Below are 25,097 nucleotides of genomic sequence, written 5' to 3'. Positions count from 1 at the left end.
TTCCCCCCCCCCCAAAAAAAAACCCCTTTATTAACCATTAAAGAGGAAAAAAGTGAAAATAGTGTTGCAGATAGAAGTGCAGCAACATAGATAAGGAAGAATGATAAGGTACTTCGGAGTGCTGACATTCTCTGTGATCAGCTGGTCGGGGCATGGCTAAAACACCGGAAATTCTTTATGGAAAAGAATGTTAGTAACCAATAGAGAGAGAAAGCAAAAATTGAGATGCAGAATCTGACACTGAGATCAAATTTTGAGGTAAGCGAGTGGCAAGAATAGAACAGTAGAACCAAATTTTTGATATAGGATGGTAACAAATTGTCGGTCAAATACCAGATATGCAAAGAAAAGCTAAATAAATAAATAAGGAGAATTCAAAGAAATGTGGTGAGGAAGAGAAGAGAAGAGAAGCAGATAAACATAAGAAATCGCACCTGGGTCTTTAAGAAATAACAAATAGAATTTGTTGAGAAAGCAACACATTAAACTTGAGAATATTTTAAAAGAAAAGGCAAAACATTACATTCATCACGAAAATTGAAAGAAAATGTGGCCGCAGTTAGAATAATGGATATGGCACGAGTTGAATGCATTCAAAGAATGAGCTAAAAACCAAAACTTCAGTTGGCTTGAGGCAAGGTTCTAAATCTTGGTTTTGAGGCCGGTTTCGATCAGGCCTGAAACCAAGACATGCAGGATCTCATTTGGAGGTTTGGACATTGTGTTTCGACCCTAGGTTTCCTTTCATCCAAGCCTGAAACCAAGACAACTCATAGATTTCGGTCAGTTTAAAGCGAAATTTAGTTCCATGGATTGAGATAACGGGGAAAGACACAGTGCTTGGGTTGAGGTAATGAGGAAAAGAAACAGAGTGCTTATATTCAATGAGAGACATGGACCTAAATGGCTAAAATCTCTAGCATCATTCATAACCGTACCGGAAAGATCAACATGGAATGAGTCCAGGAAACAAAACAAGCTCATTGCGGAATCACAATAACAGGCTAAATAGTGAGGGGCTAGCCCTGTTTAGATTCTCTATGGTAAAAACCACAAAATTTCAGTATTCAGAGTTCAAATTGCAATAAAAGGCATGAAGCTAAGGCTCTCTGTACTAATTCCAACAAAGGTCCAGAAATTCGTTTATCCGTACCACTGTTTCAGAAAGCACAAATTTCAGCTACAAACATGGAAAGTTTGATTAAATAATCAAGCACTCATACCATGGACAGGAAGCCGTCATAAGCGAGTTTGTAATTACTGTCAGGATGATCCTTGGGAACAACCCTCTCATCCACCCAGAAAACATGCCATTTCGCCCATTCGATCGAATCAACATAAGGAGGTTCAGTTAATTTCCTGGAATCCATTTTCAAAAAGTATTAGAAAACAACTACAACAGAAGCAGAACAAAATACGTCGCCAAATCTTATTTTAATTTCCTCACCTTAAGCTTTTGATGAGAGAACCCCCGGATACAACCACAGAGAAAGCCCCTCTTTCTTTCACAAACTTCTCCGATAAATCTGAGGTGTACTTAGCGATAGAAACTGATAGATCTTCCTCTGTGTCAAAGACCTGCACATCCGATTTACCTTTGGCGATCGCCATTTCCGCCTTGACAGATGCGTGTAATTTTGTGTTGAAAGGGTTGGGATTTGAAGTCGTCGAGGAAACGGTTTTCGATCTGAACGAGCAAGGAAAGGCTCTGGCTGGAACCAACCTTGGGACTGAGAGAAGGTTAACAGAAGGTTGACGAAGGCGTGACAACGGAGTGGAAAACGCACGAAGAGAAGATGAGTTCATGGACTCCATACATGGAAACCTTATATAGCCCTCTCTGGTAGTGTACTGGTAGTTTGGTGTCTTCAGTCTTCCGGAGTTCGCCTCGGTCGGTTTCTATCGTTTTCTTGCTCGTTAAAATTCAAGAGGGTTGGCGACTTTGGCAAAAGTCCGAAATTGTGGCCCTCGTTGATATCTGAGCCTCTAGTGTAATCCAAGTAATTTTAAATCATTAATAAGTTGATTTATGCTGTTTTGTATTTCATCGCATTTTAACGTAAGGAGTACTGATGTAAGCCTCAATAAATCGACGGTTCCACTAGTAAGCAGGCCATAAGAGTTGATAGGGGCTTTGCCTCCCTGCATAGTAGGGGTGTAGGGAGGATAGTCTTGTTCGAATTTTTTATTTGAAGGTAATTTTGTACTTTATGATATTAAGTTTTTTAGCTATATATTTATAACAAAAGTTATTTTTTCTATAAGGACGAGCATTGTAATTCTATTCTGCATTGATAATGAAGCAGCATTTCATCTCATGGAGGACGTAGAATCTCGTAAACCTGTGTACATTGCTTATTCTTATTTTTTCATTATCTTTTGCATCGCTTTTAGAGTTGTATTTCTACAATAACCCGTCCCCTCCCCTTCCCCAATCACCTTAGGTGGGGTGGCACTAGCACCTCCTCCTACATCTCTTCCCACCCTCTGCTTTGCCACCACCTATCACTCCTGCTTTATCTTTAACTGTCTTTCTCTTTAACTGTGACCCATCCTCTCTCCAACTCCTATGTCACCCAGGGTTTTAAAAACAAAAACTGGTCTATGCCGATTCCAATTTAGATCGGTTTGTAATCGACTCCAAGAATACTAGAATTAACCATTTTATCAGAAAATCCACCGATTCAGCTATAATCTTAATAGGAATATTCCGAATCAAAATGTCAAAAATGGGGATCGATCCCAGCCCATTTTAGATCCATGGCCTCACCCCAGCCCCCTTTGTGACTTCAACCCCACCCCCTTGCCTGCCAACTGTTCATCTTGATCGATACATTAGTCAATCAAGATGACCATTTTACTCGAAAAAATAAAAATAAATAAGATGACCAGATGTTAGGTACCATTAGTGTCATTTACCATTGTTTCTATAAAATGTTTGCAAAATATATTTTTCTATTATTATATTAAACAAATATTATTTATAAGGTGTTTTAAATACTATTTAGTCCAATCACTTGTCTTGACACTCCTTAATGAGAAACGGATTAAATTTGATGATGTTGATTTTATTTCGTACTTGCAATGTTCATTGTGGATGTAGTAATATAAGAGATAATTTCGTTATAAAAAATTGGGAAATATATATGAGGAAAGTTTTTATCCCTACAGCTTTCAAGTTACGCCTTTTATTATGTCGTCCTTTAGTGTAATTAAGGGTAATTACCCTCTATATCACACCACTTAGCATGATCTTGTTTGTTAGATTGTAATCTCCACACTTAGCTTATCTATATAAGAGAATATATGATTGAAACCTGATTGCACTATACTCGAACAATAGAGAGAGTGGAAGAGAGAAAAGAAGAATCTTCTTCTTCTTCAGGCTTGAGATTTAGCCATTGGAGATGGTGCATTCAACAAGGATTGTTTTCAAGTGCTGCATTACTTTGAAAGAACATGTCATCAGTGGTTGTAAGTAACAACAAAGCATCGCTTGATGTTTTTGTCAATGTGTTTATCAAGATCCTTGGTTGGATTGTTTTTTTTTTTCCAAAATGTATATTATCCAATCGTTTGTGTTGCCACCTACTGAAAGAATGCTAGTAGCTCACTTAGCATACACTAGGGCATCCCTATATTTATCTTCATCCTTCCCTCCTTTGAAATGACATATATGTCCCTTATCGTAGGAGGAGAAGATAGACACAGGGAAACATTAATGTGTGGTGTGCATTATTCAACTGGACATGGAACTAAATCACAAATAAATATTTTAAATAAAAAGCTTATAGGGGTGACAATTGGTTGAGCCTGACCGATTTTGATTGGGGCTAATTGGTCCCCATTAATTTAAGGTCTTACACAATTTTTTCCAATCTATATAGCATCTCATGGGCCAGGGCATAGACAGGTTTTTATTCAATCGATTTTTATTAGGTCCATAATTGGGAAATTAGGATTTAAATGGACTAATTGACTAATTGGGCAACAACGATCATTAAACGGACTATCATTATGTTAAATGGGCTTGAATATGATAATCATGCTATAACAGTCAGTTATCAATTGGTTACAACATTCGACCAATCCTGTCAGGCAACCATCAAACCACCACTTTGCACTAAGATTGCCTAATATATTATTAATCAATCGATGCTTGGGCTTGACACATTGAGTGATCAATGGACTAATCTTATGCTTCAATTGATCATTTCAAGTCAGACCTACTGGTGCATGGCCAAATTTCGACACCCATACTTAGAGTTGCCCACGAGGGTTACACCAGTACCTCCTCTCTCTCTCTCTCTATCTCTCTCTCTCTCTCTCTCTATCTATCTATCTATCTATCTATCTATCTATCTGATTTACAAACCGCCAAAGGGAAACAAATCCTCTCAAATGTGCTCAGTGCACATTCAATTGTCAGGGGTGTGAGCTCAGGCGTTGCCACTCGTCCAATACGAATTGGACGCAATGGGGAACCAGAGTGGATCCAGCTCCCCAACAATGCACTCCTAAAAAAGTTTTTAAAAAATGAGGAAATATAACTCCTCTCCCCTGAACTATGTCAAAATATCAACTTGACTCCATACTTTTCCAAAAATATCACTCACCTCCCCCCCAAATAAAATGACTCTATTACTTATAATACCCAAAACACCCCCCCCCTTAACACATGAAATACTCAATATACCCTTAATGGAAAAAAAAAAAAAACTGTCTTCCCAATACCATACTCTCGATTATGAGACGGTGGGTCCCCATTCCCAAATCCAGCCTTGTTCCTGTTTCCACTATTCTTCCTCAGTTGGGATTCCCCGTCATTTCAAATGCCTTAAAAATTGATCCTCTCCTCTCTTTCCCTTCCATGGTGTCTTGGAAGACAAGATTGGAAGGGTCGGTGAGAGAAACAGCAGAAGCCGAACCAGGAGGTGGGAGAGGCACAGAGAGAGAGACGAATTGTTGTTATTGGTAAGATAAGATGGAGAGCTTGCTGTGCGATGAGGTTCTGCAAGAAATCTTCCAACACCTACCTCAATCGTCCTCCTCCGTCGTCCCTATGGTTTGTAAGTGGTGGTTGATTGTCCACCATAATTGCAGGTCTTCTCTCTTTCTCCGCTTTCCGTCAGCTAACCCTTCTTCTCTACCTATTTCCTCTTCTTTCCTCTCTTGCTACTCTTGCCTTTTCTCTCTCACTGTCGTCCTTGTCCCTCCTTCCGACAAATCTTCTATCCTTGTTTCCTTCGATGTTGTGCCTGATTATGACCGCAACGAAGAAGAAACCAATTCTTCTCTCTTGTCCGATGAAATCCTCCTCACGGTGGCCTCCAATTGCACCCATCTTCGCCACTTCCGATACTTGGCAGGCCCGGTCCCCCCCCCCCCCCGCGCTTCTCTCTTTATCTTCTTCCTGCAAGCACCTCTCCTCCCTCAACCTCACCTCTATTTGTCCTTTCTCTTTCTGCTGGCTCACCTTCTTCCCTGCCCTGAAGGACCTCTCCCTTGTTGATTGCGGCGTCGACTCCTCCAATGACAACGAATCTGAATCAAAATTGGAATTACCCTTGGAGAGTCTCTGCTTGTCTGGAATCTGGGCCAACGATTGTGGCCTCGATTGGCTGTGGAGGAGTTGTACCAAGCTCCGTAGGTTGCGGTTGTGCAGCTGTGAAGGCATCGGTGACGGTGCCGCCTTCTCCTCCTTCGTCAGGTGCTTGTCTGGTCTCCAAGAATTGGAGCTCCGGACTTGCAGGACTATTGCAGATGGTGTCTTGGTGCAAGTAGCCCAACACTGTGGCTCGCTCCACTCTCTTCTATTGTGCGGTGGTGGAAGCCGTGATGGTCTCCACCGCTTCATCACCGGTATGGGGAAGATAGTTTTTTCTTTTTTTTTTCTTTTCATTAAGGGTATATTAGGTATTTTATGTTTAAGAGGGTATTTTGGGTATTATGAGAAAAAACCAGTTGACTTAACAACCATTTCAAACGGGCTGGCTGGGGACGTTAGAATTTTTTTATTTGTGGGGAGGTGAATGATATTTTTGGAAAAATATAGGGTTTCAACATAGTTGAGAGGATGGGAATGGGTTTCAACATAGTTGAGAGGATGGGAATGATATTTCTTCTTAAAAAAATTATGAATCAATTAGGACCATTCTTGATTTCTACTAGTTTGACTCAGAATATTCTCGGAGTTGGTGGGTTTTCATAACAAAATCGGCAAGGAAGCAATTTCATCATTGATTCGGGTTTTTAAAACCTTGCCCTTGATTTCTACCATCTCCTATGCTAAATTGCATAGACAACTTTCTCCCGAGATTTAAATAAGAAAAATTACATAATTATCGACTTTTGAATTTTCTTTTACAAAATTACCCATTTTATGTTTCACTTAACAAAATTATACAACATTGAGGTTAGGTTTACAAAATTATCCACTACAATGTCTCTCCTTCACCTGTTCACATTGTTTGACATTTTATCGGCACTTCTTTCTGCCTCCCCTCTTTCACTCTTCGATCAGTAAATCTGTGAGGAGCAACAGGGAGACATGTAATTTTCCTATTAAAAGTGAGTAATCAAGTAATTTTTATTAAATATCAACCATTCGATTGGAAATGTAATTTTCCTGTTAAAAGTGGGTAATCAAGTAATTTTCATTAAATATCAACCTTTCGATTAGAATTTAGTGTAGTTACGCGTAAAGGATTGTAAGAGTTTTGGCTTCTGACTGTGGATTCCTATCCAAAGGCTTTCGCAGAGTATATACGTCTCGAGCTCCTGTACTCCTGGTTTATCTGATTAGTTACTCCGGGAGTTGGGACTTCCCTTGGCCATCTTTCTCTTTCCAGCGCTTGAGAGTTGAGGGTTGAGGGTTGAGGGTTGAGGGTTGAGAGTTTAGAGTTGAGAGAGAGAGAGAGAGACCTGCGTGCACTGCAATTCGTCTTTGTGATACCAAAAAATGATCAGTGTACAAGATTCTAAGACGCTGTTCTCTCTGCTCAACGCGGATCAACGGCCATTGGGAGAAATCATCTCGGATTTCAGCTCCAAATTTCCGCTAGAAATGCATTTCAGAATCTGCTGCTCGCTCGCTGTCCTCTTAGAGGCAAGACATCCTTTCGATCTGTTTGTGTATACCTTCTTGGATTTTTGATTTCTTCTGAGTGTTTGGGGTTCTGAATTGCCACGGAACTGTTGGAATATTGGTCGGGGTCTTGGCTTCAGATTACTGAGCTAGGTTTTCTTGAATCTCCTCACACTTAATATTTTCAAAATAAATTATCTTTGGTGGTGTATCCTTTTCTGAAGTATATCAATTAAATAGAACAGTGATATAATTCAATTTAAGTTTTCAATGAGATAAGATGGAGTATGTTTTATTTGTGCTTTTTTACGAGTCTCTGGCAGAGACATTTAACGATTATATGGCTCCGTGATGGAGTTATGGTAGTGATATTTAGTTCAGGAAGGTTTTATAGTCGGATAAATTGAATTTTTGTAGCTTCCGAGACTCTCACGATTGCAAATTGGGTAACTTCAGGATGCTTACAGAACGAAACTGAAATCATTACTTCTTTTATTGTTGGATTTGTCAATATTACTTCAGGTTATCTTGTTTGCCCCTCAATAGTTGGTTATCCCTACAAAATTGTTCTGCAACTATGTTCAGCGGGGCACTTGCAGAGGATGTTTTTGGTTGAATGGAGAACCATGTTCATCAGCCAAAGGGTTCACTAAAACGGATTCTGTAGTCATCCTATTGACATACAAGGTTTGGTTGGCTGGTATTATATGTTCGTTAATGTATTGAGGATTTAAATCATATCCCAAATGGTAGAGGTGGTCAAATTTGATTACATTTTGGATTTGGCCAGTCATAGGGTGTTGTCTCGGATAGTGTAGGTCTATGGAGACTTTCACAGCTTGGGTTAGGGATACAATGTCTTTGGAGGCCCCAGATGTTGCAATTCATCAGCAGGTGTCGCGGCCAAGAATGGAGTTGTTAGAGGTTTCCTGAATGAGTCCTTGTTTTGTTTGTTTGCCATAAGAAAAAAGTAATAACGATACTATCAAGAGTGATAACAAGCCTTAGTTTTTTTCTATGTCCGTCCTATATGTCTTCTCTTTTCATGGTCCTGCAGTAATTTGTGCTAGAAACAAACAAGAAATTAGTAAGACACGAGGACATGGAAAAACCCTTGCTGTTCTATACAGCATCGTATGTATGCTTTGAAAAATCCTTGCATTGCCCTCCTTCCAAATTGCAGCTTGCAGATTATTGAAAATTAGAAATGAGTTTGGGGTTTTTGAGTAACAATCAAATTATTTCTACCAAGTAAAACCTCACATGAGAAGAGTCTTGCTCCATATTTATTCATTAGGAAGTTCTTGAAGTGCAACAATTTCTGACTAACTGACTGACTGACTGACTGACAAAGTTCAAGAACTTGTTTTGTTTCGGTGGTTTCAAAACCACCGAGATACCGAAAATTCGCCGAAACAATGTACTTTTTCCATGTGTTTTGCTTGGCCATTTTTGGGGACTAAGGGCCGAAATTAGCAAAATGAGCGAAATGAAAGTGATTTTTGAACCATGGTGACTGACGTGAAATTCGTGGATGCTGGAAGGAATGACAGTAAATCAGCATAAGGTTGTCATGATGTTTGAATTGGTGGCTTTTTGTGAAGAAGATGACATGCTATTTCCCACTACATTATGTTTTCCTTTGCAGCTTCCGAATTTTTTTTTGGGGGGTAAAATATGCATGCATCATTCTGGATTTTTGATTGATCTATTTGGCTCAAAATCAAGATACTGGCTCCAGTTCCTTTATTTCCCTCCTTTAATTGAAATGCACCTATTATTTATTAAGAATGATTATCTTATCCGTATGCCGTGTTCAGGCAGCTATACTTCCCCACGTTTTCTTTTTGATTTTTCTTGGGGCTCATAACTTATTTGTACTTAGGAATCAAATCATTTGATTTTGTCAAATGTGATAACATTGATGTTTTACGCAATGAAGATGCCACTGGCAACGATTGCTAACTGTTGAGATTTTTTTTCCCCAGGATAAAAAGATGCTCAAACCCACTCAGCGTTTGGTGGCATTTGCTATTCTACATCAGACTCATTCTTCACAGCCATTTTCAGCAAATCCGTTCATTTCTTTAGTTATAGATGTAAGTATGCTTTGGTACTTTGAGCATATTTGGAGAGTTGTGGTAATCTTATGCTCTTATGTCTTTAAAATAGGTGCCTATCTGTGGATCTTTCTCACATGTATTTTTAAAGTGTTCAATAAAGATTCCTGTTTAGTTTGTATTTTGATTCCCTCCAAATTGCCATGGGAATTATCCAATTGAATTGGATCATAATTTCTTTGTTCACATCACCAGATTCCTTCTCTCTGCCGAATACGACTCTTGTAGCTTGTACAAATTAAAAGCTTTGCCTAAACATGTGGAAAATTTAGGGAGTATGGGTTACTGCCTTATCAATTCATCCTCTAGACTCCTAATCATATAAAATCTTTTCTGAATTCGTAAGCCTTTATTTTAAACCATTCTAACTTCTGATGTTCCAAGCATTGTGCAGTATTGTTAAGGTGTGCAGCTTGGGCAAGAGACACCCCCCTGGCTCTTGACATTATGTCACCAAGGTGCATGTCTGTGCATCTCTTTGGTGGGATTTATCTATTCAAGAAAACATAGCATAACTTCTTTTTTGTTCAACAATTGCAGCCTTAGTGGCTCCAATTGATTAACTAATGCATTATGCGTGCTCTATAGAGCTCCTCAACTCAGGCCTTGTTTAATGTAATTATCACTAATTAATTTTAAGTTTGTATTGTTGTGGATTGAGCCCTTATTTTATGAGTTCCATTGATCTCACATGAAGAGGGTTACCACTGATTTTCTGGTACTCCTATCGTGGGTTGAATGGCTGTAGAAGTTGGTGACAATATTTTAAGTGTCACCATATATTCCCTCTTTCCATTAATACCCGTCACCTTTATGTTAATTCAATTCATATCCTTTAATTATTTTAGTTCCAAGTCTGTTCCCTTCATTTAATTCTAATTGCCTTTCTATCCTTTCCACCATTTAACTACAAGTTACCTTAAAATCTAATCGCATCAACTTTAGTTAATGAAGTGACTATTTCTTTGTTTTTTCTGATGGTTAGAGGGGGAAAAAAAAGCAGTAGCTTGTTTGTTAGAATGGAGTTTCTGGTTTAGATAATTTCCATATTCTAGTCAATCTGCCTTTGTGTTTCATGTGATCATTTTGTATTTGTAGCAGTCAAAACATAATACATAGTATGACCAGTTACATCCTCATAGTATACCTTCTGTGCTGGGGCGTTCTTTTTCCCAATAAAGTACTTATGAAATGATAATACAATGTTTTTAGGATTAAAGGGTTTCTAGTCCATAGTATTCTTTAAATTTAGTGGTTGTAGACATTCAATGGGAATTCTATAAGCAGATTTAGATATCCTTTTTAAAATATTTCAGTATCAAAAAGTAATTTTCCATCTAGATTTTGGTGTACCTCTGTTTCAGTGTTTCAGTTATGCTCCTATGTTACTAAAATTTCTTTTAGTGTCACATAGGTTTCGAGCTTGACAAATTGAGATGTTGCTTCCATGTTCTGCTAGATTCATTCTCTTTCTTACGATCATGATACAGAGATGCATGACTTCTTTGCATTGGATGCTATTCTGTATTTCGTGTTAGAATTTGCATGTTTGTGGATTTAACTCTCATTTCTTTGCAGGCAGCATGTGATGATGTGGCTGAAAAAATGGAAAGGGCTTTTATTCTCCAGTTGTTGGGGTCTGCTGGTGCTGGCAACAGCAAGGAGGTTTAATTTATTTCATTTGCACAGATTTTTTTTTCTTGGAACACTGCTTGCTTTAAAAAATATTGTGGTTGCTGTTAGACATATGTTTCATTTTGATTCAGACACTGCTGGACTCACTTATTTTAGCAACTTAAAGATAGGTGTGGACTGTGTGGTCATGTTTTAGATTCTAATGGAAACATGTGTTGCTTTTATATGAAGATCTGTACATTGAATTGCTTGGTTATTGAGCATTGTCTGTCTCCTCTGGGAGCTAGAAGTGATGCCAAACATTAAAAATGTGCAGTTTTACTTATTGTCTTAAGCAGCTGTTGGGCATTCCCCACCAATATATAATTGATTGAAAGACAATGTGTTAGTCATATTCTTTACTCTTCTAATAAGGTCATTGTAGTACAACTCTGGGAATTGGATGGAGATGTTCTGCTTACCAGTCAGACACCACTAAAAATGTCTGGGTTTACTTAGTGTCTGAAGCAGGTGTGGACATATCCCACCAATATATACTTGGGGCAATTAGACAATGATTTAGTTCATTTATCTCTTTATGTTTTCTTTTCTTTATTTTTTTTCTGGTTGGGGGTGGGGGGGGGGGATATGTAAATGTGTTATTAGAACTACTTCCTTAGCGTTTCCACAGAATCAAGTAGAACATTCATTAGTTGTTTGGTCATAGACTTTCTCTAGTCCAATTCCGTTCCATAGGGATGCTCTAGACAATGATGGCCAGTTCTTCTCAGTGACACATGAACTGTCTGATCGGCCGATGGCTCTTTAATGTCTGATTTCCTGACCTTTATTTAGTAATGATTTTCCATGATCCATTGGCTCATATAGAGAGGTCTTTCAAGTCTGAGTTTGGGCTGTGATTATAAAGGGGTGTACAGGGGTATCAATGCATGGCATCAAGCTTGAAAGCACTTTGTCACACCCCGCCTCCATTCACCTAAAGGCTAGCGATATGGAGACGCACACGTGTCCACAATCCATCCAGGATCCACGATGCAATACTTTAAGTTCATAAGATTATGAAATGATTCTAAAATCATATACTTATAATATAAACAAAATATATCAACTGCTGATCTCTATTGATATTTACCATATTTACACAAAAGAATGTGTTTCACATCTGGATCATAATTACAGTTATGCCCCTATGGGGTACATCTGTTAAGTACAAAAAAGAATAAAAAATAGAAGATACTTCCATCCTCAGCGTGCTCCAAATGCACAATCATTGCACACGCATCCATCCTCGTGCACAGCCAGCTCCTCAGCCCAGAAGTCACCTCCGTAGAGAGCCGGAACCTTGATCACAGTTTCCGAAGGACTTCCTGAATCAACATCTAAAAAGGGGCAACAACGGGGGGTGAGCTTCCACGAAGCCCAGTGAGGGGTAACACACAAGCAATCATGACAATCCAACGAAATGCAGTAGTGTAAATATTCATGTCCGACCACATCAATATGAATGCAATTATATGAATGCAATGACATGATCTATTTATTATCAAGCAATTATAAGCAACAACTTCTAAGTCCAAAAGGGGGTATAAGTGCTACTGCAACAAAGGTGTTATCCCCAGTCATGAATGTACGTTATCAGTCTCTAGGGATACAAGCTAGTTGCGAGTCAAAACGTGCCGGTTCCAGAACCACATCGTTACCTGACAAACCCCTATTAATAACCCTCCTATAATACTATTGCATCGAATCCAACATCGCATGTAGGGTATACCAGTTATCGAATCAAACATCGCGTGAGGGTCTGTCACGATGCTGGCATCTGCGCACCTCAGTCACCGGAAATCGTCCCCAACCACAGACCGTCTGACAAGAGGATTAGCTAATACGTAAACCACTATTAGTAAGGGTTGTAGCACCAGGGTGGTTATCCTAGCCCAATGCATTTTAATATGCCACAACACAATTCAATCACTCACACACACAAACACACACACCTTGATCATGCAGTGTCGCCGGCACCAACCGTTGGCCACCCTGCACCCCAGTCACACACACACACACACTCACCCTGAGCATGCAGTGCCGTTGGTACCAACCGTTGGCCACTCTGCACCCTAATCTCCCCATACACACACACACACACACACACCTTGAGCATACAGTGCCGTAGGCACCCACCACAGGCCACCCTGCATCCCAGTCACACACACATGTACAATCATAATCCACATTCTCATGCCACATCAACACTTTACATAAGGAATAATATAATAATATGCAAAATGATAAAATTCATCCACATGCATTATGATACAAGCATTCCATAAAAGCACACAAAATCCCCTCACCTCGAGTTCTAGATGGCGGTAGATAGTTGATAGTTTCGTGTTGCGTGCTCCTGTCACTTCTCGGTTCCACTCCGAGGACACATAGTGTTTTTTAGGTTATTTGGTTATCCATAGGGGAGTGGGACACTAGGACCCGTGCCCCAATAAAAGGATTAAAAATTAGCTTTAAAATGGTTCACCGGTGGATGATCATCCCCCTGTGAGTTCACCGGTGGACAAATCCGAAAGGGGGTGCACATCCTGCAATATTTTCACTGGTGGATGGTCCTTGCCTTCACCGGCTGGCCAGTGACCATCAATCGGTGAAGTTAAAATCGGGGTTTCCTTGCCTAGATCAGCCCTATAGGCCTTGTGGCCCCTATGTATGGTGGTGTTAGTGTATGTTGTTCAGTGGGGTGTCATTTCCCGAGTCTATTCTTTCTCTCTTCTCTTTTACATAGTTTATAGCTTAGGTTTTGGTGATTTTTAAAGTGGGTTTGTATGTGGGGCTCCCACACACACCACACCTAGCTTAAGTTTAGTGTAGTTGCTGAATTTAGTTCAATATAACATCATACTATGGATTTTAAAAGGGAAATTGTGGAGGGCTTGAGTAGAACACTTGTCTAGGGTTTAGTTATCCCAATTTCTAGGGTTTTGGATAGGGGTTTCATAGGGATTTGTCCTTAGACCCAAGGTTGAGTGAATAACCTTGCCAAGGTAGGTCTCTTACTCTAATTTCCCCCTCCCATTATGTAGTCTTTATGGTTGGGTATGTGGGATTTGGTTGGGTCTCCCTTACTTCCAATAAAGAGTGAAATGGGAAGGAGAGAGAGAGAGAGATTTGTGTGTACGTGTGTGGAAAGATGAGTTTGTGGGCTTACCTCAAGAATGGAGCCCTAGCCTTCCTCCTTCCTTCCTCCCTTGCTCTCCTTCGCCTTCTCCTTCTTCTTCTTCTTTCTCCCTCTCCTTGTTTCTATTTTGGTAGGAGAAGAAATGAATGATAAGAGTTCTATTTATAGTTACTTAAGTCCCATTAAGGGCTGTTTGGGGAATTAATGGGTTTTTACCTAATACCGGGTTATTCCGCTATTCGGCACTAACGGGCCCACTTCGAGATATCCCACCACATTAATCAACTCCCTAACTCCTTGTTCCATCAATGTGGATGGGTTTGGGGTGCATGATCGGGAGGTCTTGGGTCCCACGGCGAAATAACCCAAAACTGGCTTGTGCACTCACCGTATGGTGTTCACCGGCGAATGCTCCATCCGCTGGTGACCATCAGCTGGTGAAGGCTGAACTGGTCACTTTGTATGGAGATCTCTCCTTAGTCTGAGTGGGGCCTTCTCCAGGGTTTCTAGTGTGTGTGAGGTTCAACTGACCTTTCCCTTCGGGTCTGGAATCCCTTCCAATTACTTAAGCATGGGTAGCAGGTGCAAGTGGAGTTGCCCTTCCTTCCTCGGTAAAAGACGAATGCAACCCAGTACTCACTGGTACTGATGTCCTCCGGTGCTGCACCTGAACATTAAAATAGGGAGTTTCAGGGTTCGGGTATAACATTTCCCCCTCCTTACAAGAAATTTCGTCCTTGAAATTTGACGTACCTGGTGATCCAAACAACTGAGGATATTTCTTTTTCCTTTCCTCCTCACATTCCCAAGACACTTCTTGTCTGGAGTGATTCCTCCACTTGACTAGTACATAAGAAATAGTCCGATTGCTGAGAATGTGGTCTCTTCGGTCAATGATTTCTTCTGGCTGTTCTACATACTTCCAATCAGCGTTAAGTTCCAAGGGTACATGTGTCAAAATATGAGCTGGGTCGGAAACGTACTTCTTGAGCATGGAAACATGAAATACATTATGAGCTCCTTTTAATTCGGGTGGCATAGCAACTCGGTAAGCTACTGTTCCGACTCGACCCAATATCTCATAAGGTCCCATGTATCGAGGACTTAGCTTTCCCTTCTTGCCAAACCTTTTCACTCCTCTCATTGGGGAGACTTTTAGAAAATTTTTATCACCTACCTCAAATTATAGGTGCTTCTTTTTGACATCCGCATAGCTTTTCTGTCTTGATTGTGCCGCCTTAATTCTCTCCCTGATTACATCCACTTTCTCACAAGTGGCCTGGATCAGTTCCGGACCTAGGATCCTCCTTTCTCCAATTTCATCCCAATACAAAGGCGTTCTGCATTTCTTACCATACTGGGCTTCATAATGTGCCATGCCTATAGTAGCCTGGTAGCTATTGTTGTGGGAGAACTCTATGAGTGACAAGTGCTCATCCCAACTATAGCTCATGTCCAACACAAGCCCGCAACATATCCTCTAGGGTCTGTATAGTCCTCGCTGACTGCCCATCTGTCTGTGGATGGAGCATCGTGCTGAAATTCATTTGTGTCCCCATTGCTTTCTGTAGACATTTCTAGAAGTTGGAGGTAAATCTGGCATCACGGTCAGAGACAGTGCTTGCCGGTACACCGTGTAATCGGGCAATATTGTCAACATATAGTTGAGCCAACTTTTCCATAGAGTAAGCAATTTTCATAGGGATGAAGTGGGCCACCTTGGTCAGTTGGTCTATAATTACCCAGATTGTGTCATTCCCCTTCTGAGTATGCGGCAGTCCTGTGACGAAATTCATGGTAATGTTTTCCCACTTCCATTCTGGTATGGGTAGGGGTTGTAATAAGCCGTGTGGCCTTTGCCTTTCTGCTTTGATCTGTTGGCAATTCAAGCACCTGGCTACATGGGTGGCTACGTTAGTTTTCATGCCACACCACCAATAGGACTTTTTCAAATCGTTGTACATTTTTGTACTACCTAGATGGATGGAGTAGGGTGAACTGTGAGCTTCTTTCAATATTAATTCCCTCATCTCTTCATCCTTTGGTACGCAAAGTCTATCCTTGAACTTGAGGACCCCATCTTCAGTCAACTTGAAATTTAAATCCTTTTGTCTTCCTTCTTTGTTATCGCTTACTATGTTCGGAAGATCCTCATCTAGTACTTGGACGGCTTGGATTTTCCCCACTAACGATGGTTGTATCATAAGTGCAGCCAAGGTCACTGCCACCTCATTCGTTAGTAGTTCCAAATCCATTCTTCTAGCTTCCTCTATCAGTTGTTCATTCATAGTCAAGGCTGCTAGGGATAGAGTCTGAGACTTCCTGCTCAATGCATCAGCCACTACGTTGGCCTTCCCCGGATGGTAATGGATGGTGCAATCATAATCCTTCATCAGTTCCAACCATCTTCTTTGTCTCATATTCAACTCCTTTTGGGTGAAAAGTATTTCAAACTCTTATGATCGCTGTAGATCTCACTCTTTTCCCCATATGCCAGATCTTTAAAGCAAAAATGACCGCTGCTAACTCCAAGTCATGAGTGGGGTAATTCTTTTCATAGTCCTTCAGCTGTCGAGATGCGTATGCTACAACCTTGCCATTTTGCATCAACACACAACCTAAGCCCAACTTGGATGCGTCACTATATACTGCCATTCCGGCGTTGCCTTCTGGAATAGTGAGTACTGGAGCTGTTATTAATTTTCGCTTCAATTCCTGGAAACTTTCTTCACATTCCTTAGACCATTCAAATTTCACTCCCTTCCGTGTTGGTCGAGTCATAGGTTTAGAAATGCGTGAGAAATTTTCAATGAACCTTCTATAGTATCCTGCTAACCCCAGGAAGCTATGAATTTCACCTACATTCTTAGGTGCCTCCCATTCTACCACAACCTTTACCTTTCCAGGATCAACTTCAATGCCCTTCACTGAGACAACATGCCCCAAGAAATGTACTTATGTAAGCCAAAACTCACATTTACTGAATTTTGCATACAACTGCTTCTCTCTCAATCTTTGAAGGGCAAATCTCAAATGGGTAGCATGTTCCTCTTGGCTCTTCAAATAGATCAAAATGTCGTCGATGAACACGATGACAAAGTTGTCTAACATATCATGGAATACTCTGTTCATCAGCTCCATGAACACTACAAGGGCATTGGTTAGTCCAAATGGCATAAGTAGGAACTCATAGTGTCCATAACGAGTCCTAAAAGTTGTCTTCTTGATGTCACCCTCTCTGATCTTGAGTTGATGATAATCAGATCTGAGGTCAATTTTGGAGAACGTGGTTGCACCTTGCAATTGATCAAAAAGGTCATCGACTCTGGGCAACGGATACTTATTCTTGATAGTCAGCTTATTGAGTTCCCTGTAGTCTATGCACATTCTCATACTCCCATCCTTCTTCCTAACAGAGTACCGGTGCTCCCCATGGAGACACTCTAGGTCAGATGAACCCTTTCTCCAATAAATCTTGTAATTGTTCCTTCAACTCTTTCAGTTCTGAAAGTGCCATCCTATATGGAGCTTTTGATACAGGTGCTGCCCCAGGAATCAGATCAATAGTGAATTCAGTCTCCCGGTCCGGGGGTAGTCCAGGTAAGTCGTCAGGAAAGATGTCTGAGAATTCTCTCACTACTTCTATTTCGTTTACCGACTTGCTTTCCTTAGTTGTGTCAATCACAGATGCCAAATAAGCCTCACATCCTTGCTCTAATAATCTTCTCACTTCAAGTGCAGATATCACTAGTTTCTTGGACTTCTTGATTTTTCTCCCTTTGTAAACAAACTCACCTCCTCGAAGTTTGAATACAAATTTCTTCTCAGCACATAAAACACATGCCCTATAGGTGGATAACCAATCCATACCTAAGATAACATCGAAGTCATGCATCTCTAATTTGATCAAATGAGCATTCATGTCCCTTCCACAGACTTGAATAGGACATGGCTCATAAATCTCCTCTAATCCTACCTCACTCCCAGTTGGTGTGCTAACTACTAACTTGTGTGTTAACATTTTTGGCTTGATATTCATCTTAGCGGCAAAAGTGGGGGATACAAATGAATGTGATGCACCAGTATCAAACAAAACATATGCAGGGGTCATCGATATCAGCAAGGTACCTGTGACCACTCCAGGCGATGCCTACGCTTCCTCAGTAGTCAGGGCAAACACTTTCCCTTGCAGTCTAGCTCCCTGTGGTGCCTAAGCCGGACGGATGGCGGATAATGGCTGCATTGATCTGGCTGGTCCTGCATAGGGGTCACCCGGTCTCTTTTGTGAGCAATTCTTTGCAAAGTGACCCGTTTGCTGACAGACAAAACACCTCAAGGGAACCGTCTGAGACTGTGCTACGGTGGGTCTAGGTGGTGGTGGGGCTTGTCCCATTTCTGGTCTTCTATACTGACCTGAGGCTGCACTAGAATATGTCCCCTTACCAAACCTGCTAGGTGCCGCTGTCCTCTTCCCCTGTATGGCATGATAGTTCTCTCTTTGTTTGTCCTCAATGGATTTGGCAGCCTGAACCACCTGGGCATAATTGTGGAGGTACTAAGCCACTAACACAGCCCCTATAGTGGGTTTAACCCTTTCTCAAATCTCTTTGCCTTTGCCCGATCCCTCTTCAAATGCTCAGGAGCAAAGAAGAACAACTTTTCAAATTCTTGTTGATATTCCAATACAGAGTTGGACCCTTGTTTCAACTCCATGAACTCTGTTACCTTCCTCTCCCTCACACTATCTGGGTAGTAGTTGTTGTAGAACGCCACTTTAAAGTATTCCCATGTGAGGTTGGGCTGTAGGGCCACTAGGATGGGTTCAGTGGACTTCTACCATGCATTTGCTTCATTTTGTAGTTGGTAGTCGGCACACATCAGTTTCTGTTCTTCAGTGAGGGTCATTACCTTAAATGCTTTCTCTATTCCCTCTATCCATTTGGTGGGTGCCAAAGGGTCCTGCGCAATCCCACTGAAGTAGGGAGGCCTAAACTTCTGGAACGTTTCTATCACTTTTACATTGTCCATAGGCATAGGAAGTATGGCTTGGCTCCGTGGTGTCATTTGCCCTTGTGGTAGTGGTACATCAAGTCGTGGGGCATAATGTACAGTGGAGCTCTCTGGGTGGGCTGTGTGGTGAGCCATTGGTGCTGGGACTTGTTGTGCCTGGGGAATAGTGGTAGGAGCAACATTAGGTACTGGCTGTGCCTGAGCCTACAGCGTCGCCGGCACCAACCGTTGGCCACCCTGCACCCCAGTCTCCACATACACACGCACACACACCCTGGGCATACAGTGCCATAGGCATCCACCACAGGCCACCCTGCATCCCAGTCACACACACACACACACACATGCACAATCATAATTCACATTCTCATGCCACATCAACACTTTACATAAGGAATGATATAATAATATGCAAAATGATAAAATTCATCCATATATGCATTATGATACAAGCATTCCATAAAAGCACATAAAATCCCCTCACCTCGAGTTCTAGATGGTTGTAGATAGTTGATAGTTTCGTGTTGTGTGCTCCCTTCACTTCTCGGTTCCACTCCTAGGACATAGTGTTTTTTAGGTTATTTGGTTATCCATAGGGGAGTGGGACACTAGGACCCATGCCCCAATAAAAGGATTAAAAATTAGCTTTAAAGTGGTTCACCGGTGGATGATCATCCGTCGGTGAGTTCACCGGTGGAAAAATCCGAAAGGGGGTGCACATCCTGCAATATTTCACCGGTGGATGGTCCCTGCCTTCACCGGCTGGCCAGTGACCATCAGCCAGTGAAGTTAAAATCGGGGTTTCCTTGCCCATATCAGCCTTATAGGCCCTGTGGCCCCTGTGTATGGTGGTGGGAGTGTATGTTGTTCAGTGGGGTGTCATTTCCCAACTCTATTCTTTCTCTCTTCTCTTTTACATAGTTTATAGCTTAGGTTTTGGTGATTTTTAGAATGGGTTTGTATGTGGGGCACCCACACACACCACACCTAGTTTAGGTTTAGTGTAGTTGCTGAATTTAGTTCAACATAACATCATACTATGGATTTTAAAAGGGAAATTGTAGAGGGTTTGAGTAGAACACTTGTCTAGGGTTTAGTCACCCAAATTTCTAGGGTTTTGGATAGGGGTTTCATAGGGATTTGTCCTTAGACCCAAGGTTGAGTGAATAACCTTGCCAAGGTAGGTCTCTTACTCTAATTTTCTCCTCCCATTATGTAGTCTTTATGGTTGGGTAGGTGGGATTTGGTTGGGTCTCCATTACTTCCAATAAAGAGTGAAATGGGAAGGAGAGAGAGAGAGAGATTTGTGTGTATGTGTGTGGAGAGAGGAGCATGTGGGCTTACCTCAAGAATGGTGCCCTAGCCTTCCTCCCTTGCTCTCCTTCTCCTTCTTCTTGTTTCTCTCTCTCCTTGTTTCTATTTTGGTAGGAGAATAAATGTATGGTAAGAGTCCTATTTATAGCCACTTAAGTCCCACTAAGGGCTGTTTGGGGAATTAATGGGTTTTTACGCAATACCGGGTTATTCCGCTATTCGGCACTAACGGGCCCACTTCGAGATGTCCCACCACATTAATCAACTCCCTAACACCTTGTTCCATCAATGTGGATGGGCTTGGGGTGCATGATCGGGAGGTCTTGGGTCTCACGGCGAAATAACCCAAAACTGGCCTATGCACTCACCGTATGGTGTTCACCAGTGGATGCTCCCTCCGCCGGTGACCATCAGCCGGTGAAGGCTGAACTGGTCACTTTGTATGGAGATCTCTCCTCAGTCTGAGTGGGGCCTTCTCCAGGGTTTCTAGTGTGTGTGAGGTTCAATTGACCTTTCCCTTCGGGTCCGGAATCCATTCCAATTACTTAAGCATGGGTAGTAGGTGCAAGTGGGGTCGCCTTTCCTTCCTCGGCAAAAGACGGATGCAACCCAATACTCATTGGTACTGATGTCCTCCGGTGCCGCACCTGAACTTTAAAATAGGGAGTTTCAGGGTTCGGGTATAACACACTTTTGGGCTGTTGTACTGCAGAGATCACTCTTTTGTGAATTTCACCTGTCTGTTGCTAGGGTTAGGAAAATGGTGGATGGCCATTCCTGATTCATTATTTTAGGGGTAATTTACAGCGCCACCCCCTGAAGAATGCCAATATTAGAGGGACACCCCCTCTCTTTCACCAAATTAGACTCGGACCCCTTGCCGTCAGTCACTGTTAAGTGTCGACTTAAAATGACCATTATACCCTTGCTATTGAAAAACTCATATTTTTATATTACAGTGAAGCTTTCAAATACAGAGAACGACGAGGAAGACGCTTCCCCTTGTTCTCTCCTTCTGTAATCATCTTCTACATCGATAACTTCAGTTGCGTTTGGGGGAACCAGAGGAGTCAAGACATTTACTTCTTCTGCGCCTTGAAGGGCTACGGATTGAACGGGATTTGAAGAATGGTTCTGGTTCTGGTTTCGATTCCGGTTCCTGTTTTGGTTCCGTGAAACCCTTTCCATTCTTACGGGCGGAATGTAATCTTCACCTCTTTCCTCCTCTTCCTCTTCCTCTTCCTCTTCCTCGTTGTCGTCTTCTTCTTCTTCGTCTTCTTCCTCTTCCTCACTCCTCACCTACAAAAGTATCAAGTGGATTCTATGTGATTTCAAACACGAGTAGACTTTATCAACCACCTTAAGAAGCCATATCCACAATTCTCATGAAATTGTCTTGATCAAGCATAAAGATATCTATGCACTGCCTCTAGCAACCACACATTCCCCAGGTTAAATGGAGAAGAAATGATGGGAAGTTGACTTACCGAATAGAAGACCAGTCAAAGCCAGCTGTGCAATTTGTATTTTTCCATGTTCTAACCAAGCTTGGAACCACTCCAAGCATTGTTACTTTAGCATCCTACAGATAGTGCAGAAGGGATTCATACAAATTAAGGACTAAGTGGAAATAAAGCATCAAATCAATTCTCAGTTACAAGATGTTCAAGTGACTAAAAACGAGTGAATCAGATACTTCTTCTGCGCCTTGAAGGGCTACGGATTGAACAGGATTTGAAGAATGGTTCCGATTTCGGTTCCGTGAAACCCTTTCCATTCTTACGGGCGGAACGTAATCTTCATCTCTTTCCTCCTCTTCCTCTTTCTCTTCCTCGTTGTCGTCTTCTTCTTCTTCGTCAAATTCTACAGATTCTTGTGGTAATTCTATTAAATCTGGCGTCGATGTGGTTTCATCGTCTTCTATCCATCCATAGTAAGGAAATTTACTCGGCATACAGATTTCAGCCATCGCCATCGATTGAAGGAAAAAAAGGAGCAGAGGCGGCGGCGGTATTTGGATCGATGAGGCCGGATCTGTCGGTGGCGGATATGGAGCAGAGGCTGCGGCGGGACTCCTCTCTTCCCTACCCTATTGTGATTCTTCTGAAGCCTCGGGCTCCAAAATCTTCAAGCTTCCTAAAAAAAGAACAGGGCTCACAGCTGCTACCATCCCGCTGACATGAAGAAGAAGAAGAGCTAGAGAAGAAGAAGAAGAGAGGATTTAAAAAACAAAAAGCCTTATTGCCGGACCTGAACCATTGACCAAAAAGAGGATTTAAAAAAACAGAAAATAAAGCCTTATTGCGTCGTTATTGTCGGTACCTTCACCGGAAGGGGTTGCAGCAGCCGATCGACTACTCCGACTTTCTCCTCCAACTCAGTGACTCACGCGGCGGATATGGAGCAGAGGCGGTGGCGGTGGCGGTGGCGGAAGGGATCTTCAATCGATTTTGGGAATACAACCATTAAGGGCAATTTTGGTATTTCTCTATTTTAAGGGCAAAATGGTATTTAAGAAAAATTTGAATTGCTTATGTCAGCATTTTTTATATATTTTGTAACGATGACTGACGGCAAGGGGTCCGAGTCCAATTTGGTGAAAGAGAGGGGGTGTCCCTCTAATATTGGCATTCTTCAGGGGGTGGCGCTGTAAATTACCCTTATTTTTATCACATATGGGCTTAGAAACCTCTAAGTTGTAGTCCTTTCCATACATGTATTTTCTTTAACTTAGGTAACATCACCTTTGGGCAAATGTCTCCAACTTTGCTGCGCTTGGAAAAACTATGAAATAATAGGATGTGCCATTTTGGTGGATTTCATCAAATCCTTTCATAGCTTCCTAGAAATATACTGTACAGCATAAAATGTGCGAAAGCTCACACCCAATTTAATTCTAATATATTTATCCATTATTGGGTGTTTCAAACAAATCATTCAAGTACAAAATGACATGAATATGAATTTACTATATATTTCAGTCATAAATAATTCTTCAATATCATGATAATAATAAATCAATGCAAAACTCAAAATAATTCTTTTGCATGAAAAACAATATAGTACACTGAATTTATTCTCCCACTAGCAACCTAGTATACTGACCTTCTACTAGTAACATCTTCCCACTAGCAACCTAATATACCAAATTTGTTCTCCCACTGGTCGAGCCACATAAAACAGTTTAAGATCCATACTTTTATCCTCCCACTTGGTTCGATCAGTCATAAATTAATCTATTTATTGGAGAACACAATTCGTTAAATGTGACATACATATAAACTTGTTCACATAAGCCCAAAAACAAAAGAAAACCAAACATTTATCAATTAATGTTCATAAATAGGTTTTCAAAGAACAATGACAGTATTTAAGAACTTGATATTGGATTGATCAAAACCGATACTGATTCAACCCAACCAATCCGAATTGATCCAATCAGAATACAAAAAAAAAATAACACATTTAATAAACCTATAACCTATGGTTATAATCATGAAACCCTCATCCACACTATTACCATTAATCAACTGTCCAATACCTTTTAGGGTAAAAATCTTTGCTTTAAAAGTATAATACCAAACTATTGATTTAGTTTTCTTAGTATAGAAAACTAGGTCTTTAAGGCAAATGTAAACCTCCATATTCTCAAGCCACTTTTAAAGACATTCAGTTTAATGGTTCAACTCAAGGAAGAATAATCCATTCAATATTTAATTAATGTATGTAACATCAATAAAATTAAAATCAATATTACATCACCAACCATTAAACATAACCAGAGTGTCAACCGAACTATATTCTCAACCTTTAGGTTTGGAATGCACTGGTCTACTCAAAAACTACAATGACCGTGGGAACTCTTCAACTTCGAAAATTATTGTCAATTTTGGATGAATAACAACTTCTAAGTTAAGGTCTGCCCAAATTACACTTGCATTTATGTTTATCTTTGATAATGTCGCCTTTGGGCAAGCATTACCGAATTCCTGCCAACAATTTTCGATGTCTTTTAAAAATAAGACAAAACCTTTGAGTTGCAAACCTATTGCAATAATCTTAGATTTTACCACTTTGGTGGGTTCCATCAATTCCACTGCAATAGCTTACAACTACACCTGACAGCTTAAATTTGTGGGTTATTTAAACATAAACTAAATATCAATTTACATGTAAAATAACAAACATGTAACTATTAACAAAATAAATATTACAATGCTCAATTATCAATTATTTCAAGAGTGTCAACTGGAATTACATTCATGACATTTGGGTCTGAAACATACTGGTCCACTCAAGTTTCTTCTATTACTGCGAGACTTCTTCTAACTTTCGAAAAGTACCGCCATCTTTGGATGGACAGCATCTTCTAGGTTGAGAAATCCCTATTCTGTTTTTTTTTTTTTTTTTTTTTACTTGCTTTAACTTTAACTTTTCTTTGATAATGTCACCTTTGGGTGAACATTAGCAACCTTGCGACCAACCATTATTCTCTGCCTTTTCAAGCAAAGAAGATCTTTGATTTGTATTCTATTACAATAAGGTTAAACTTTGCTACTTTGGTGGATTTCATCTAGTCTTATTGCAATAGTCTACAAATTCATTCCGGCAGCTAAAAGTGGAATTGTTTAAGCATGAATAAAAATATTCATAAACAAAAGCATGAACTACATTGCCAAGAATAAACAAGTTCATATTCTGATATGCAAGTAATGTATAAGTTGATTTTCTTTTATTTCTTTCAATTAAT

General features: G+C 40.7%; 2 protein-coding genes and 1 pseudogene across 2 annotated transcripts in view; 2 read left to right on the top strand and 1 right to left on the bottom strand.

Moving 5' to 3' along the window:
• Nucleotides 1-1,948, bottom strand: part of LOC122074790 (probable 6-phosphogluconolactonase 4, chloroplastic) — a 5,198-nt gene extending 3,250 nt beyond the window's left edge. The window contains exons 1-2 of the mRNA XM_042639758.1: nucleotides 1,448-1,948; nucleotides 1,224-1,359 (exon numbers count right to left, since the gene is read on the bottom strand). Of these exons, the coding sequence (XP_042495692.1) occupies nucleotides 1,224-1,359; nucleotides 1,448-1,815 (504 nt within the window). The 5' untranslated portion in view covers nucleotides 1,816-1,948. The remainder of the gene's footprint in view (nucleotides 1-1,223; nucleotides 1,360-1,447) is intronic.
• A 2,395-nt stretch (nucleotides 1,949-4,343) lies between these two features.
• LOC122073461 lies at nucleotides 4,344-7,109 on the top strand (annotated as a pseudogene).
• On the top strand, nucleotides 6,815-10,935 carry LOC122073462 (CCR4-NOT transcription complex subunit 11-like). The gene is made up of 3 exons (XM_042638053.1): nucleotides 6,815-7,108; nucleotides 9,076-9,186; nucleotides 10,786-10,935. The coding sequence occupies exons 1-3, from the start codon at nucleotides 6,962-6,964 to the stop codon at nucleotides 10,876-10,878; spliced, it is 351 nt and encodes a 116-aa protein (XP_042493987.1). The 5' UTR covers nucleotides 6,815-6,961; the 3' UTR covers nucleotides 10,879-10,935.
• Nucleotides 10,936-25,097: the final 14,162 nt, after the last annotated feature.

This window comes from Macadamia integrifolia, chromosome 3 (genome assembly GCF_013358625.1).
Source record: "Macadamia integrifolia cultivar HAES 741 chromosome 3, SCU_Mint_v3, whole genome shotgun sequence".
In the NCBI taxonomy this organism is placed as follows: Eukaryota; Viridiplantae; Streptophyta; class Magnoliopsida; order Proteales; family Proteaceae; genus Macadamia; species Macadamia integrifolia.
This window is presented reverse-complemented; position numbering and strand designations above follow the sequence as displayed.

Excerpts from the sequence above, each read along its gene's own strand:
- LOC122073462 (XM_042638053.1), top strand. The coding sequence starts at position 6,962 with ATGATCAGTGTACAAGATTCTAAGACGCTGTTCTCTCTGCTCAACGCG. Across the intron at positions 7,109-9,075 it reads CGCTCGCTGTCCTCTTAGAG|GATAAAAAGATGCTCAAACC; the intron begins GCAAGACATCCT and ends TTTTTTCCCCAG. Across the intron at positions 9,187-10,785 it reads TCATTTCTTTAGTTATAGAT|GCAGCATGTGATGATGTGGC; the intron begins GTAAGTATGCTT and ends ATTTCTTTGCAG.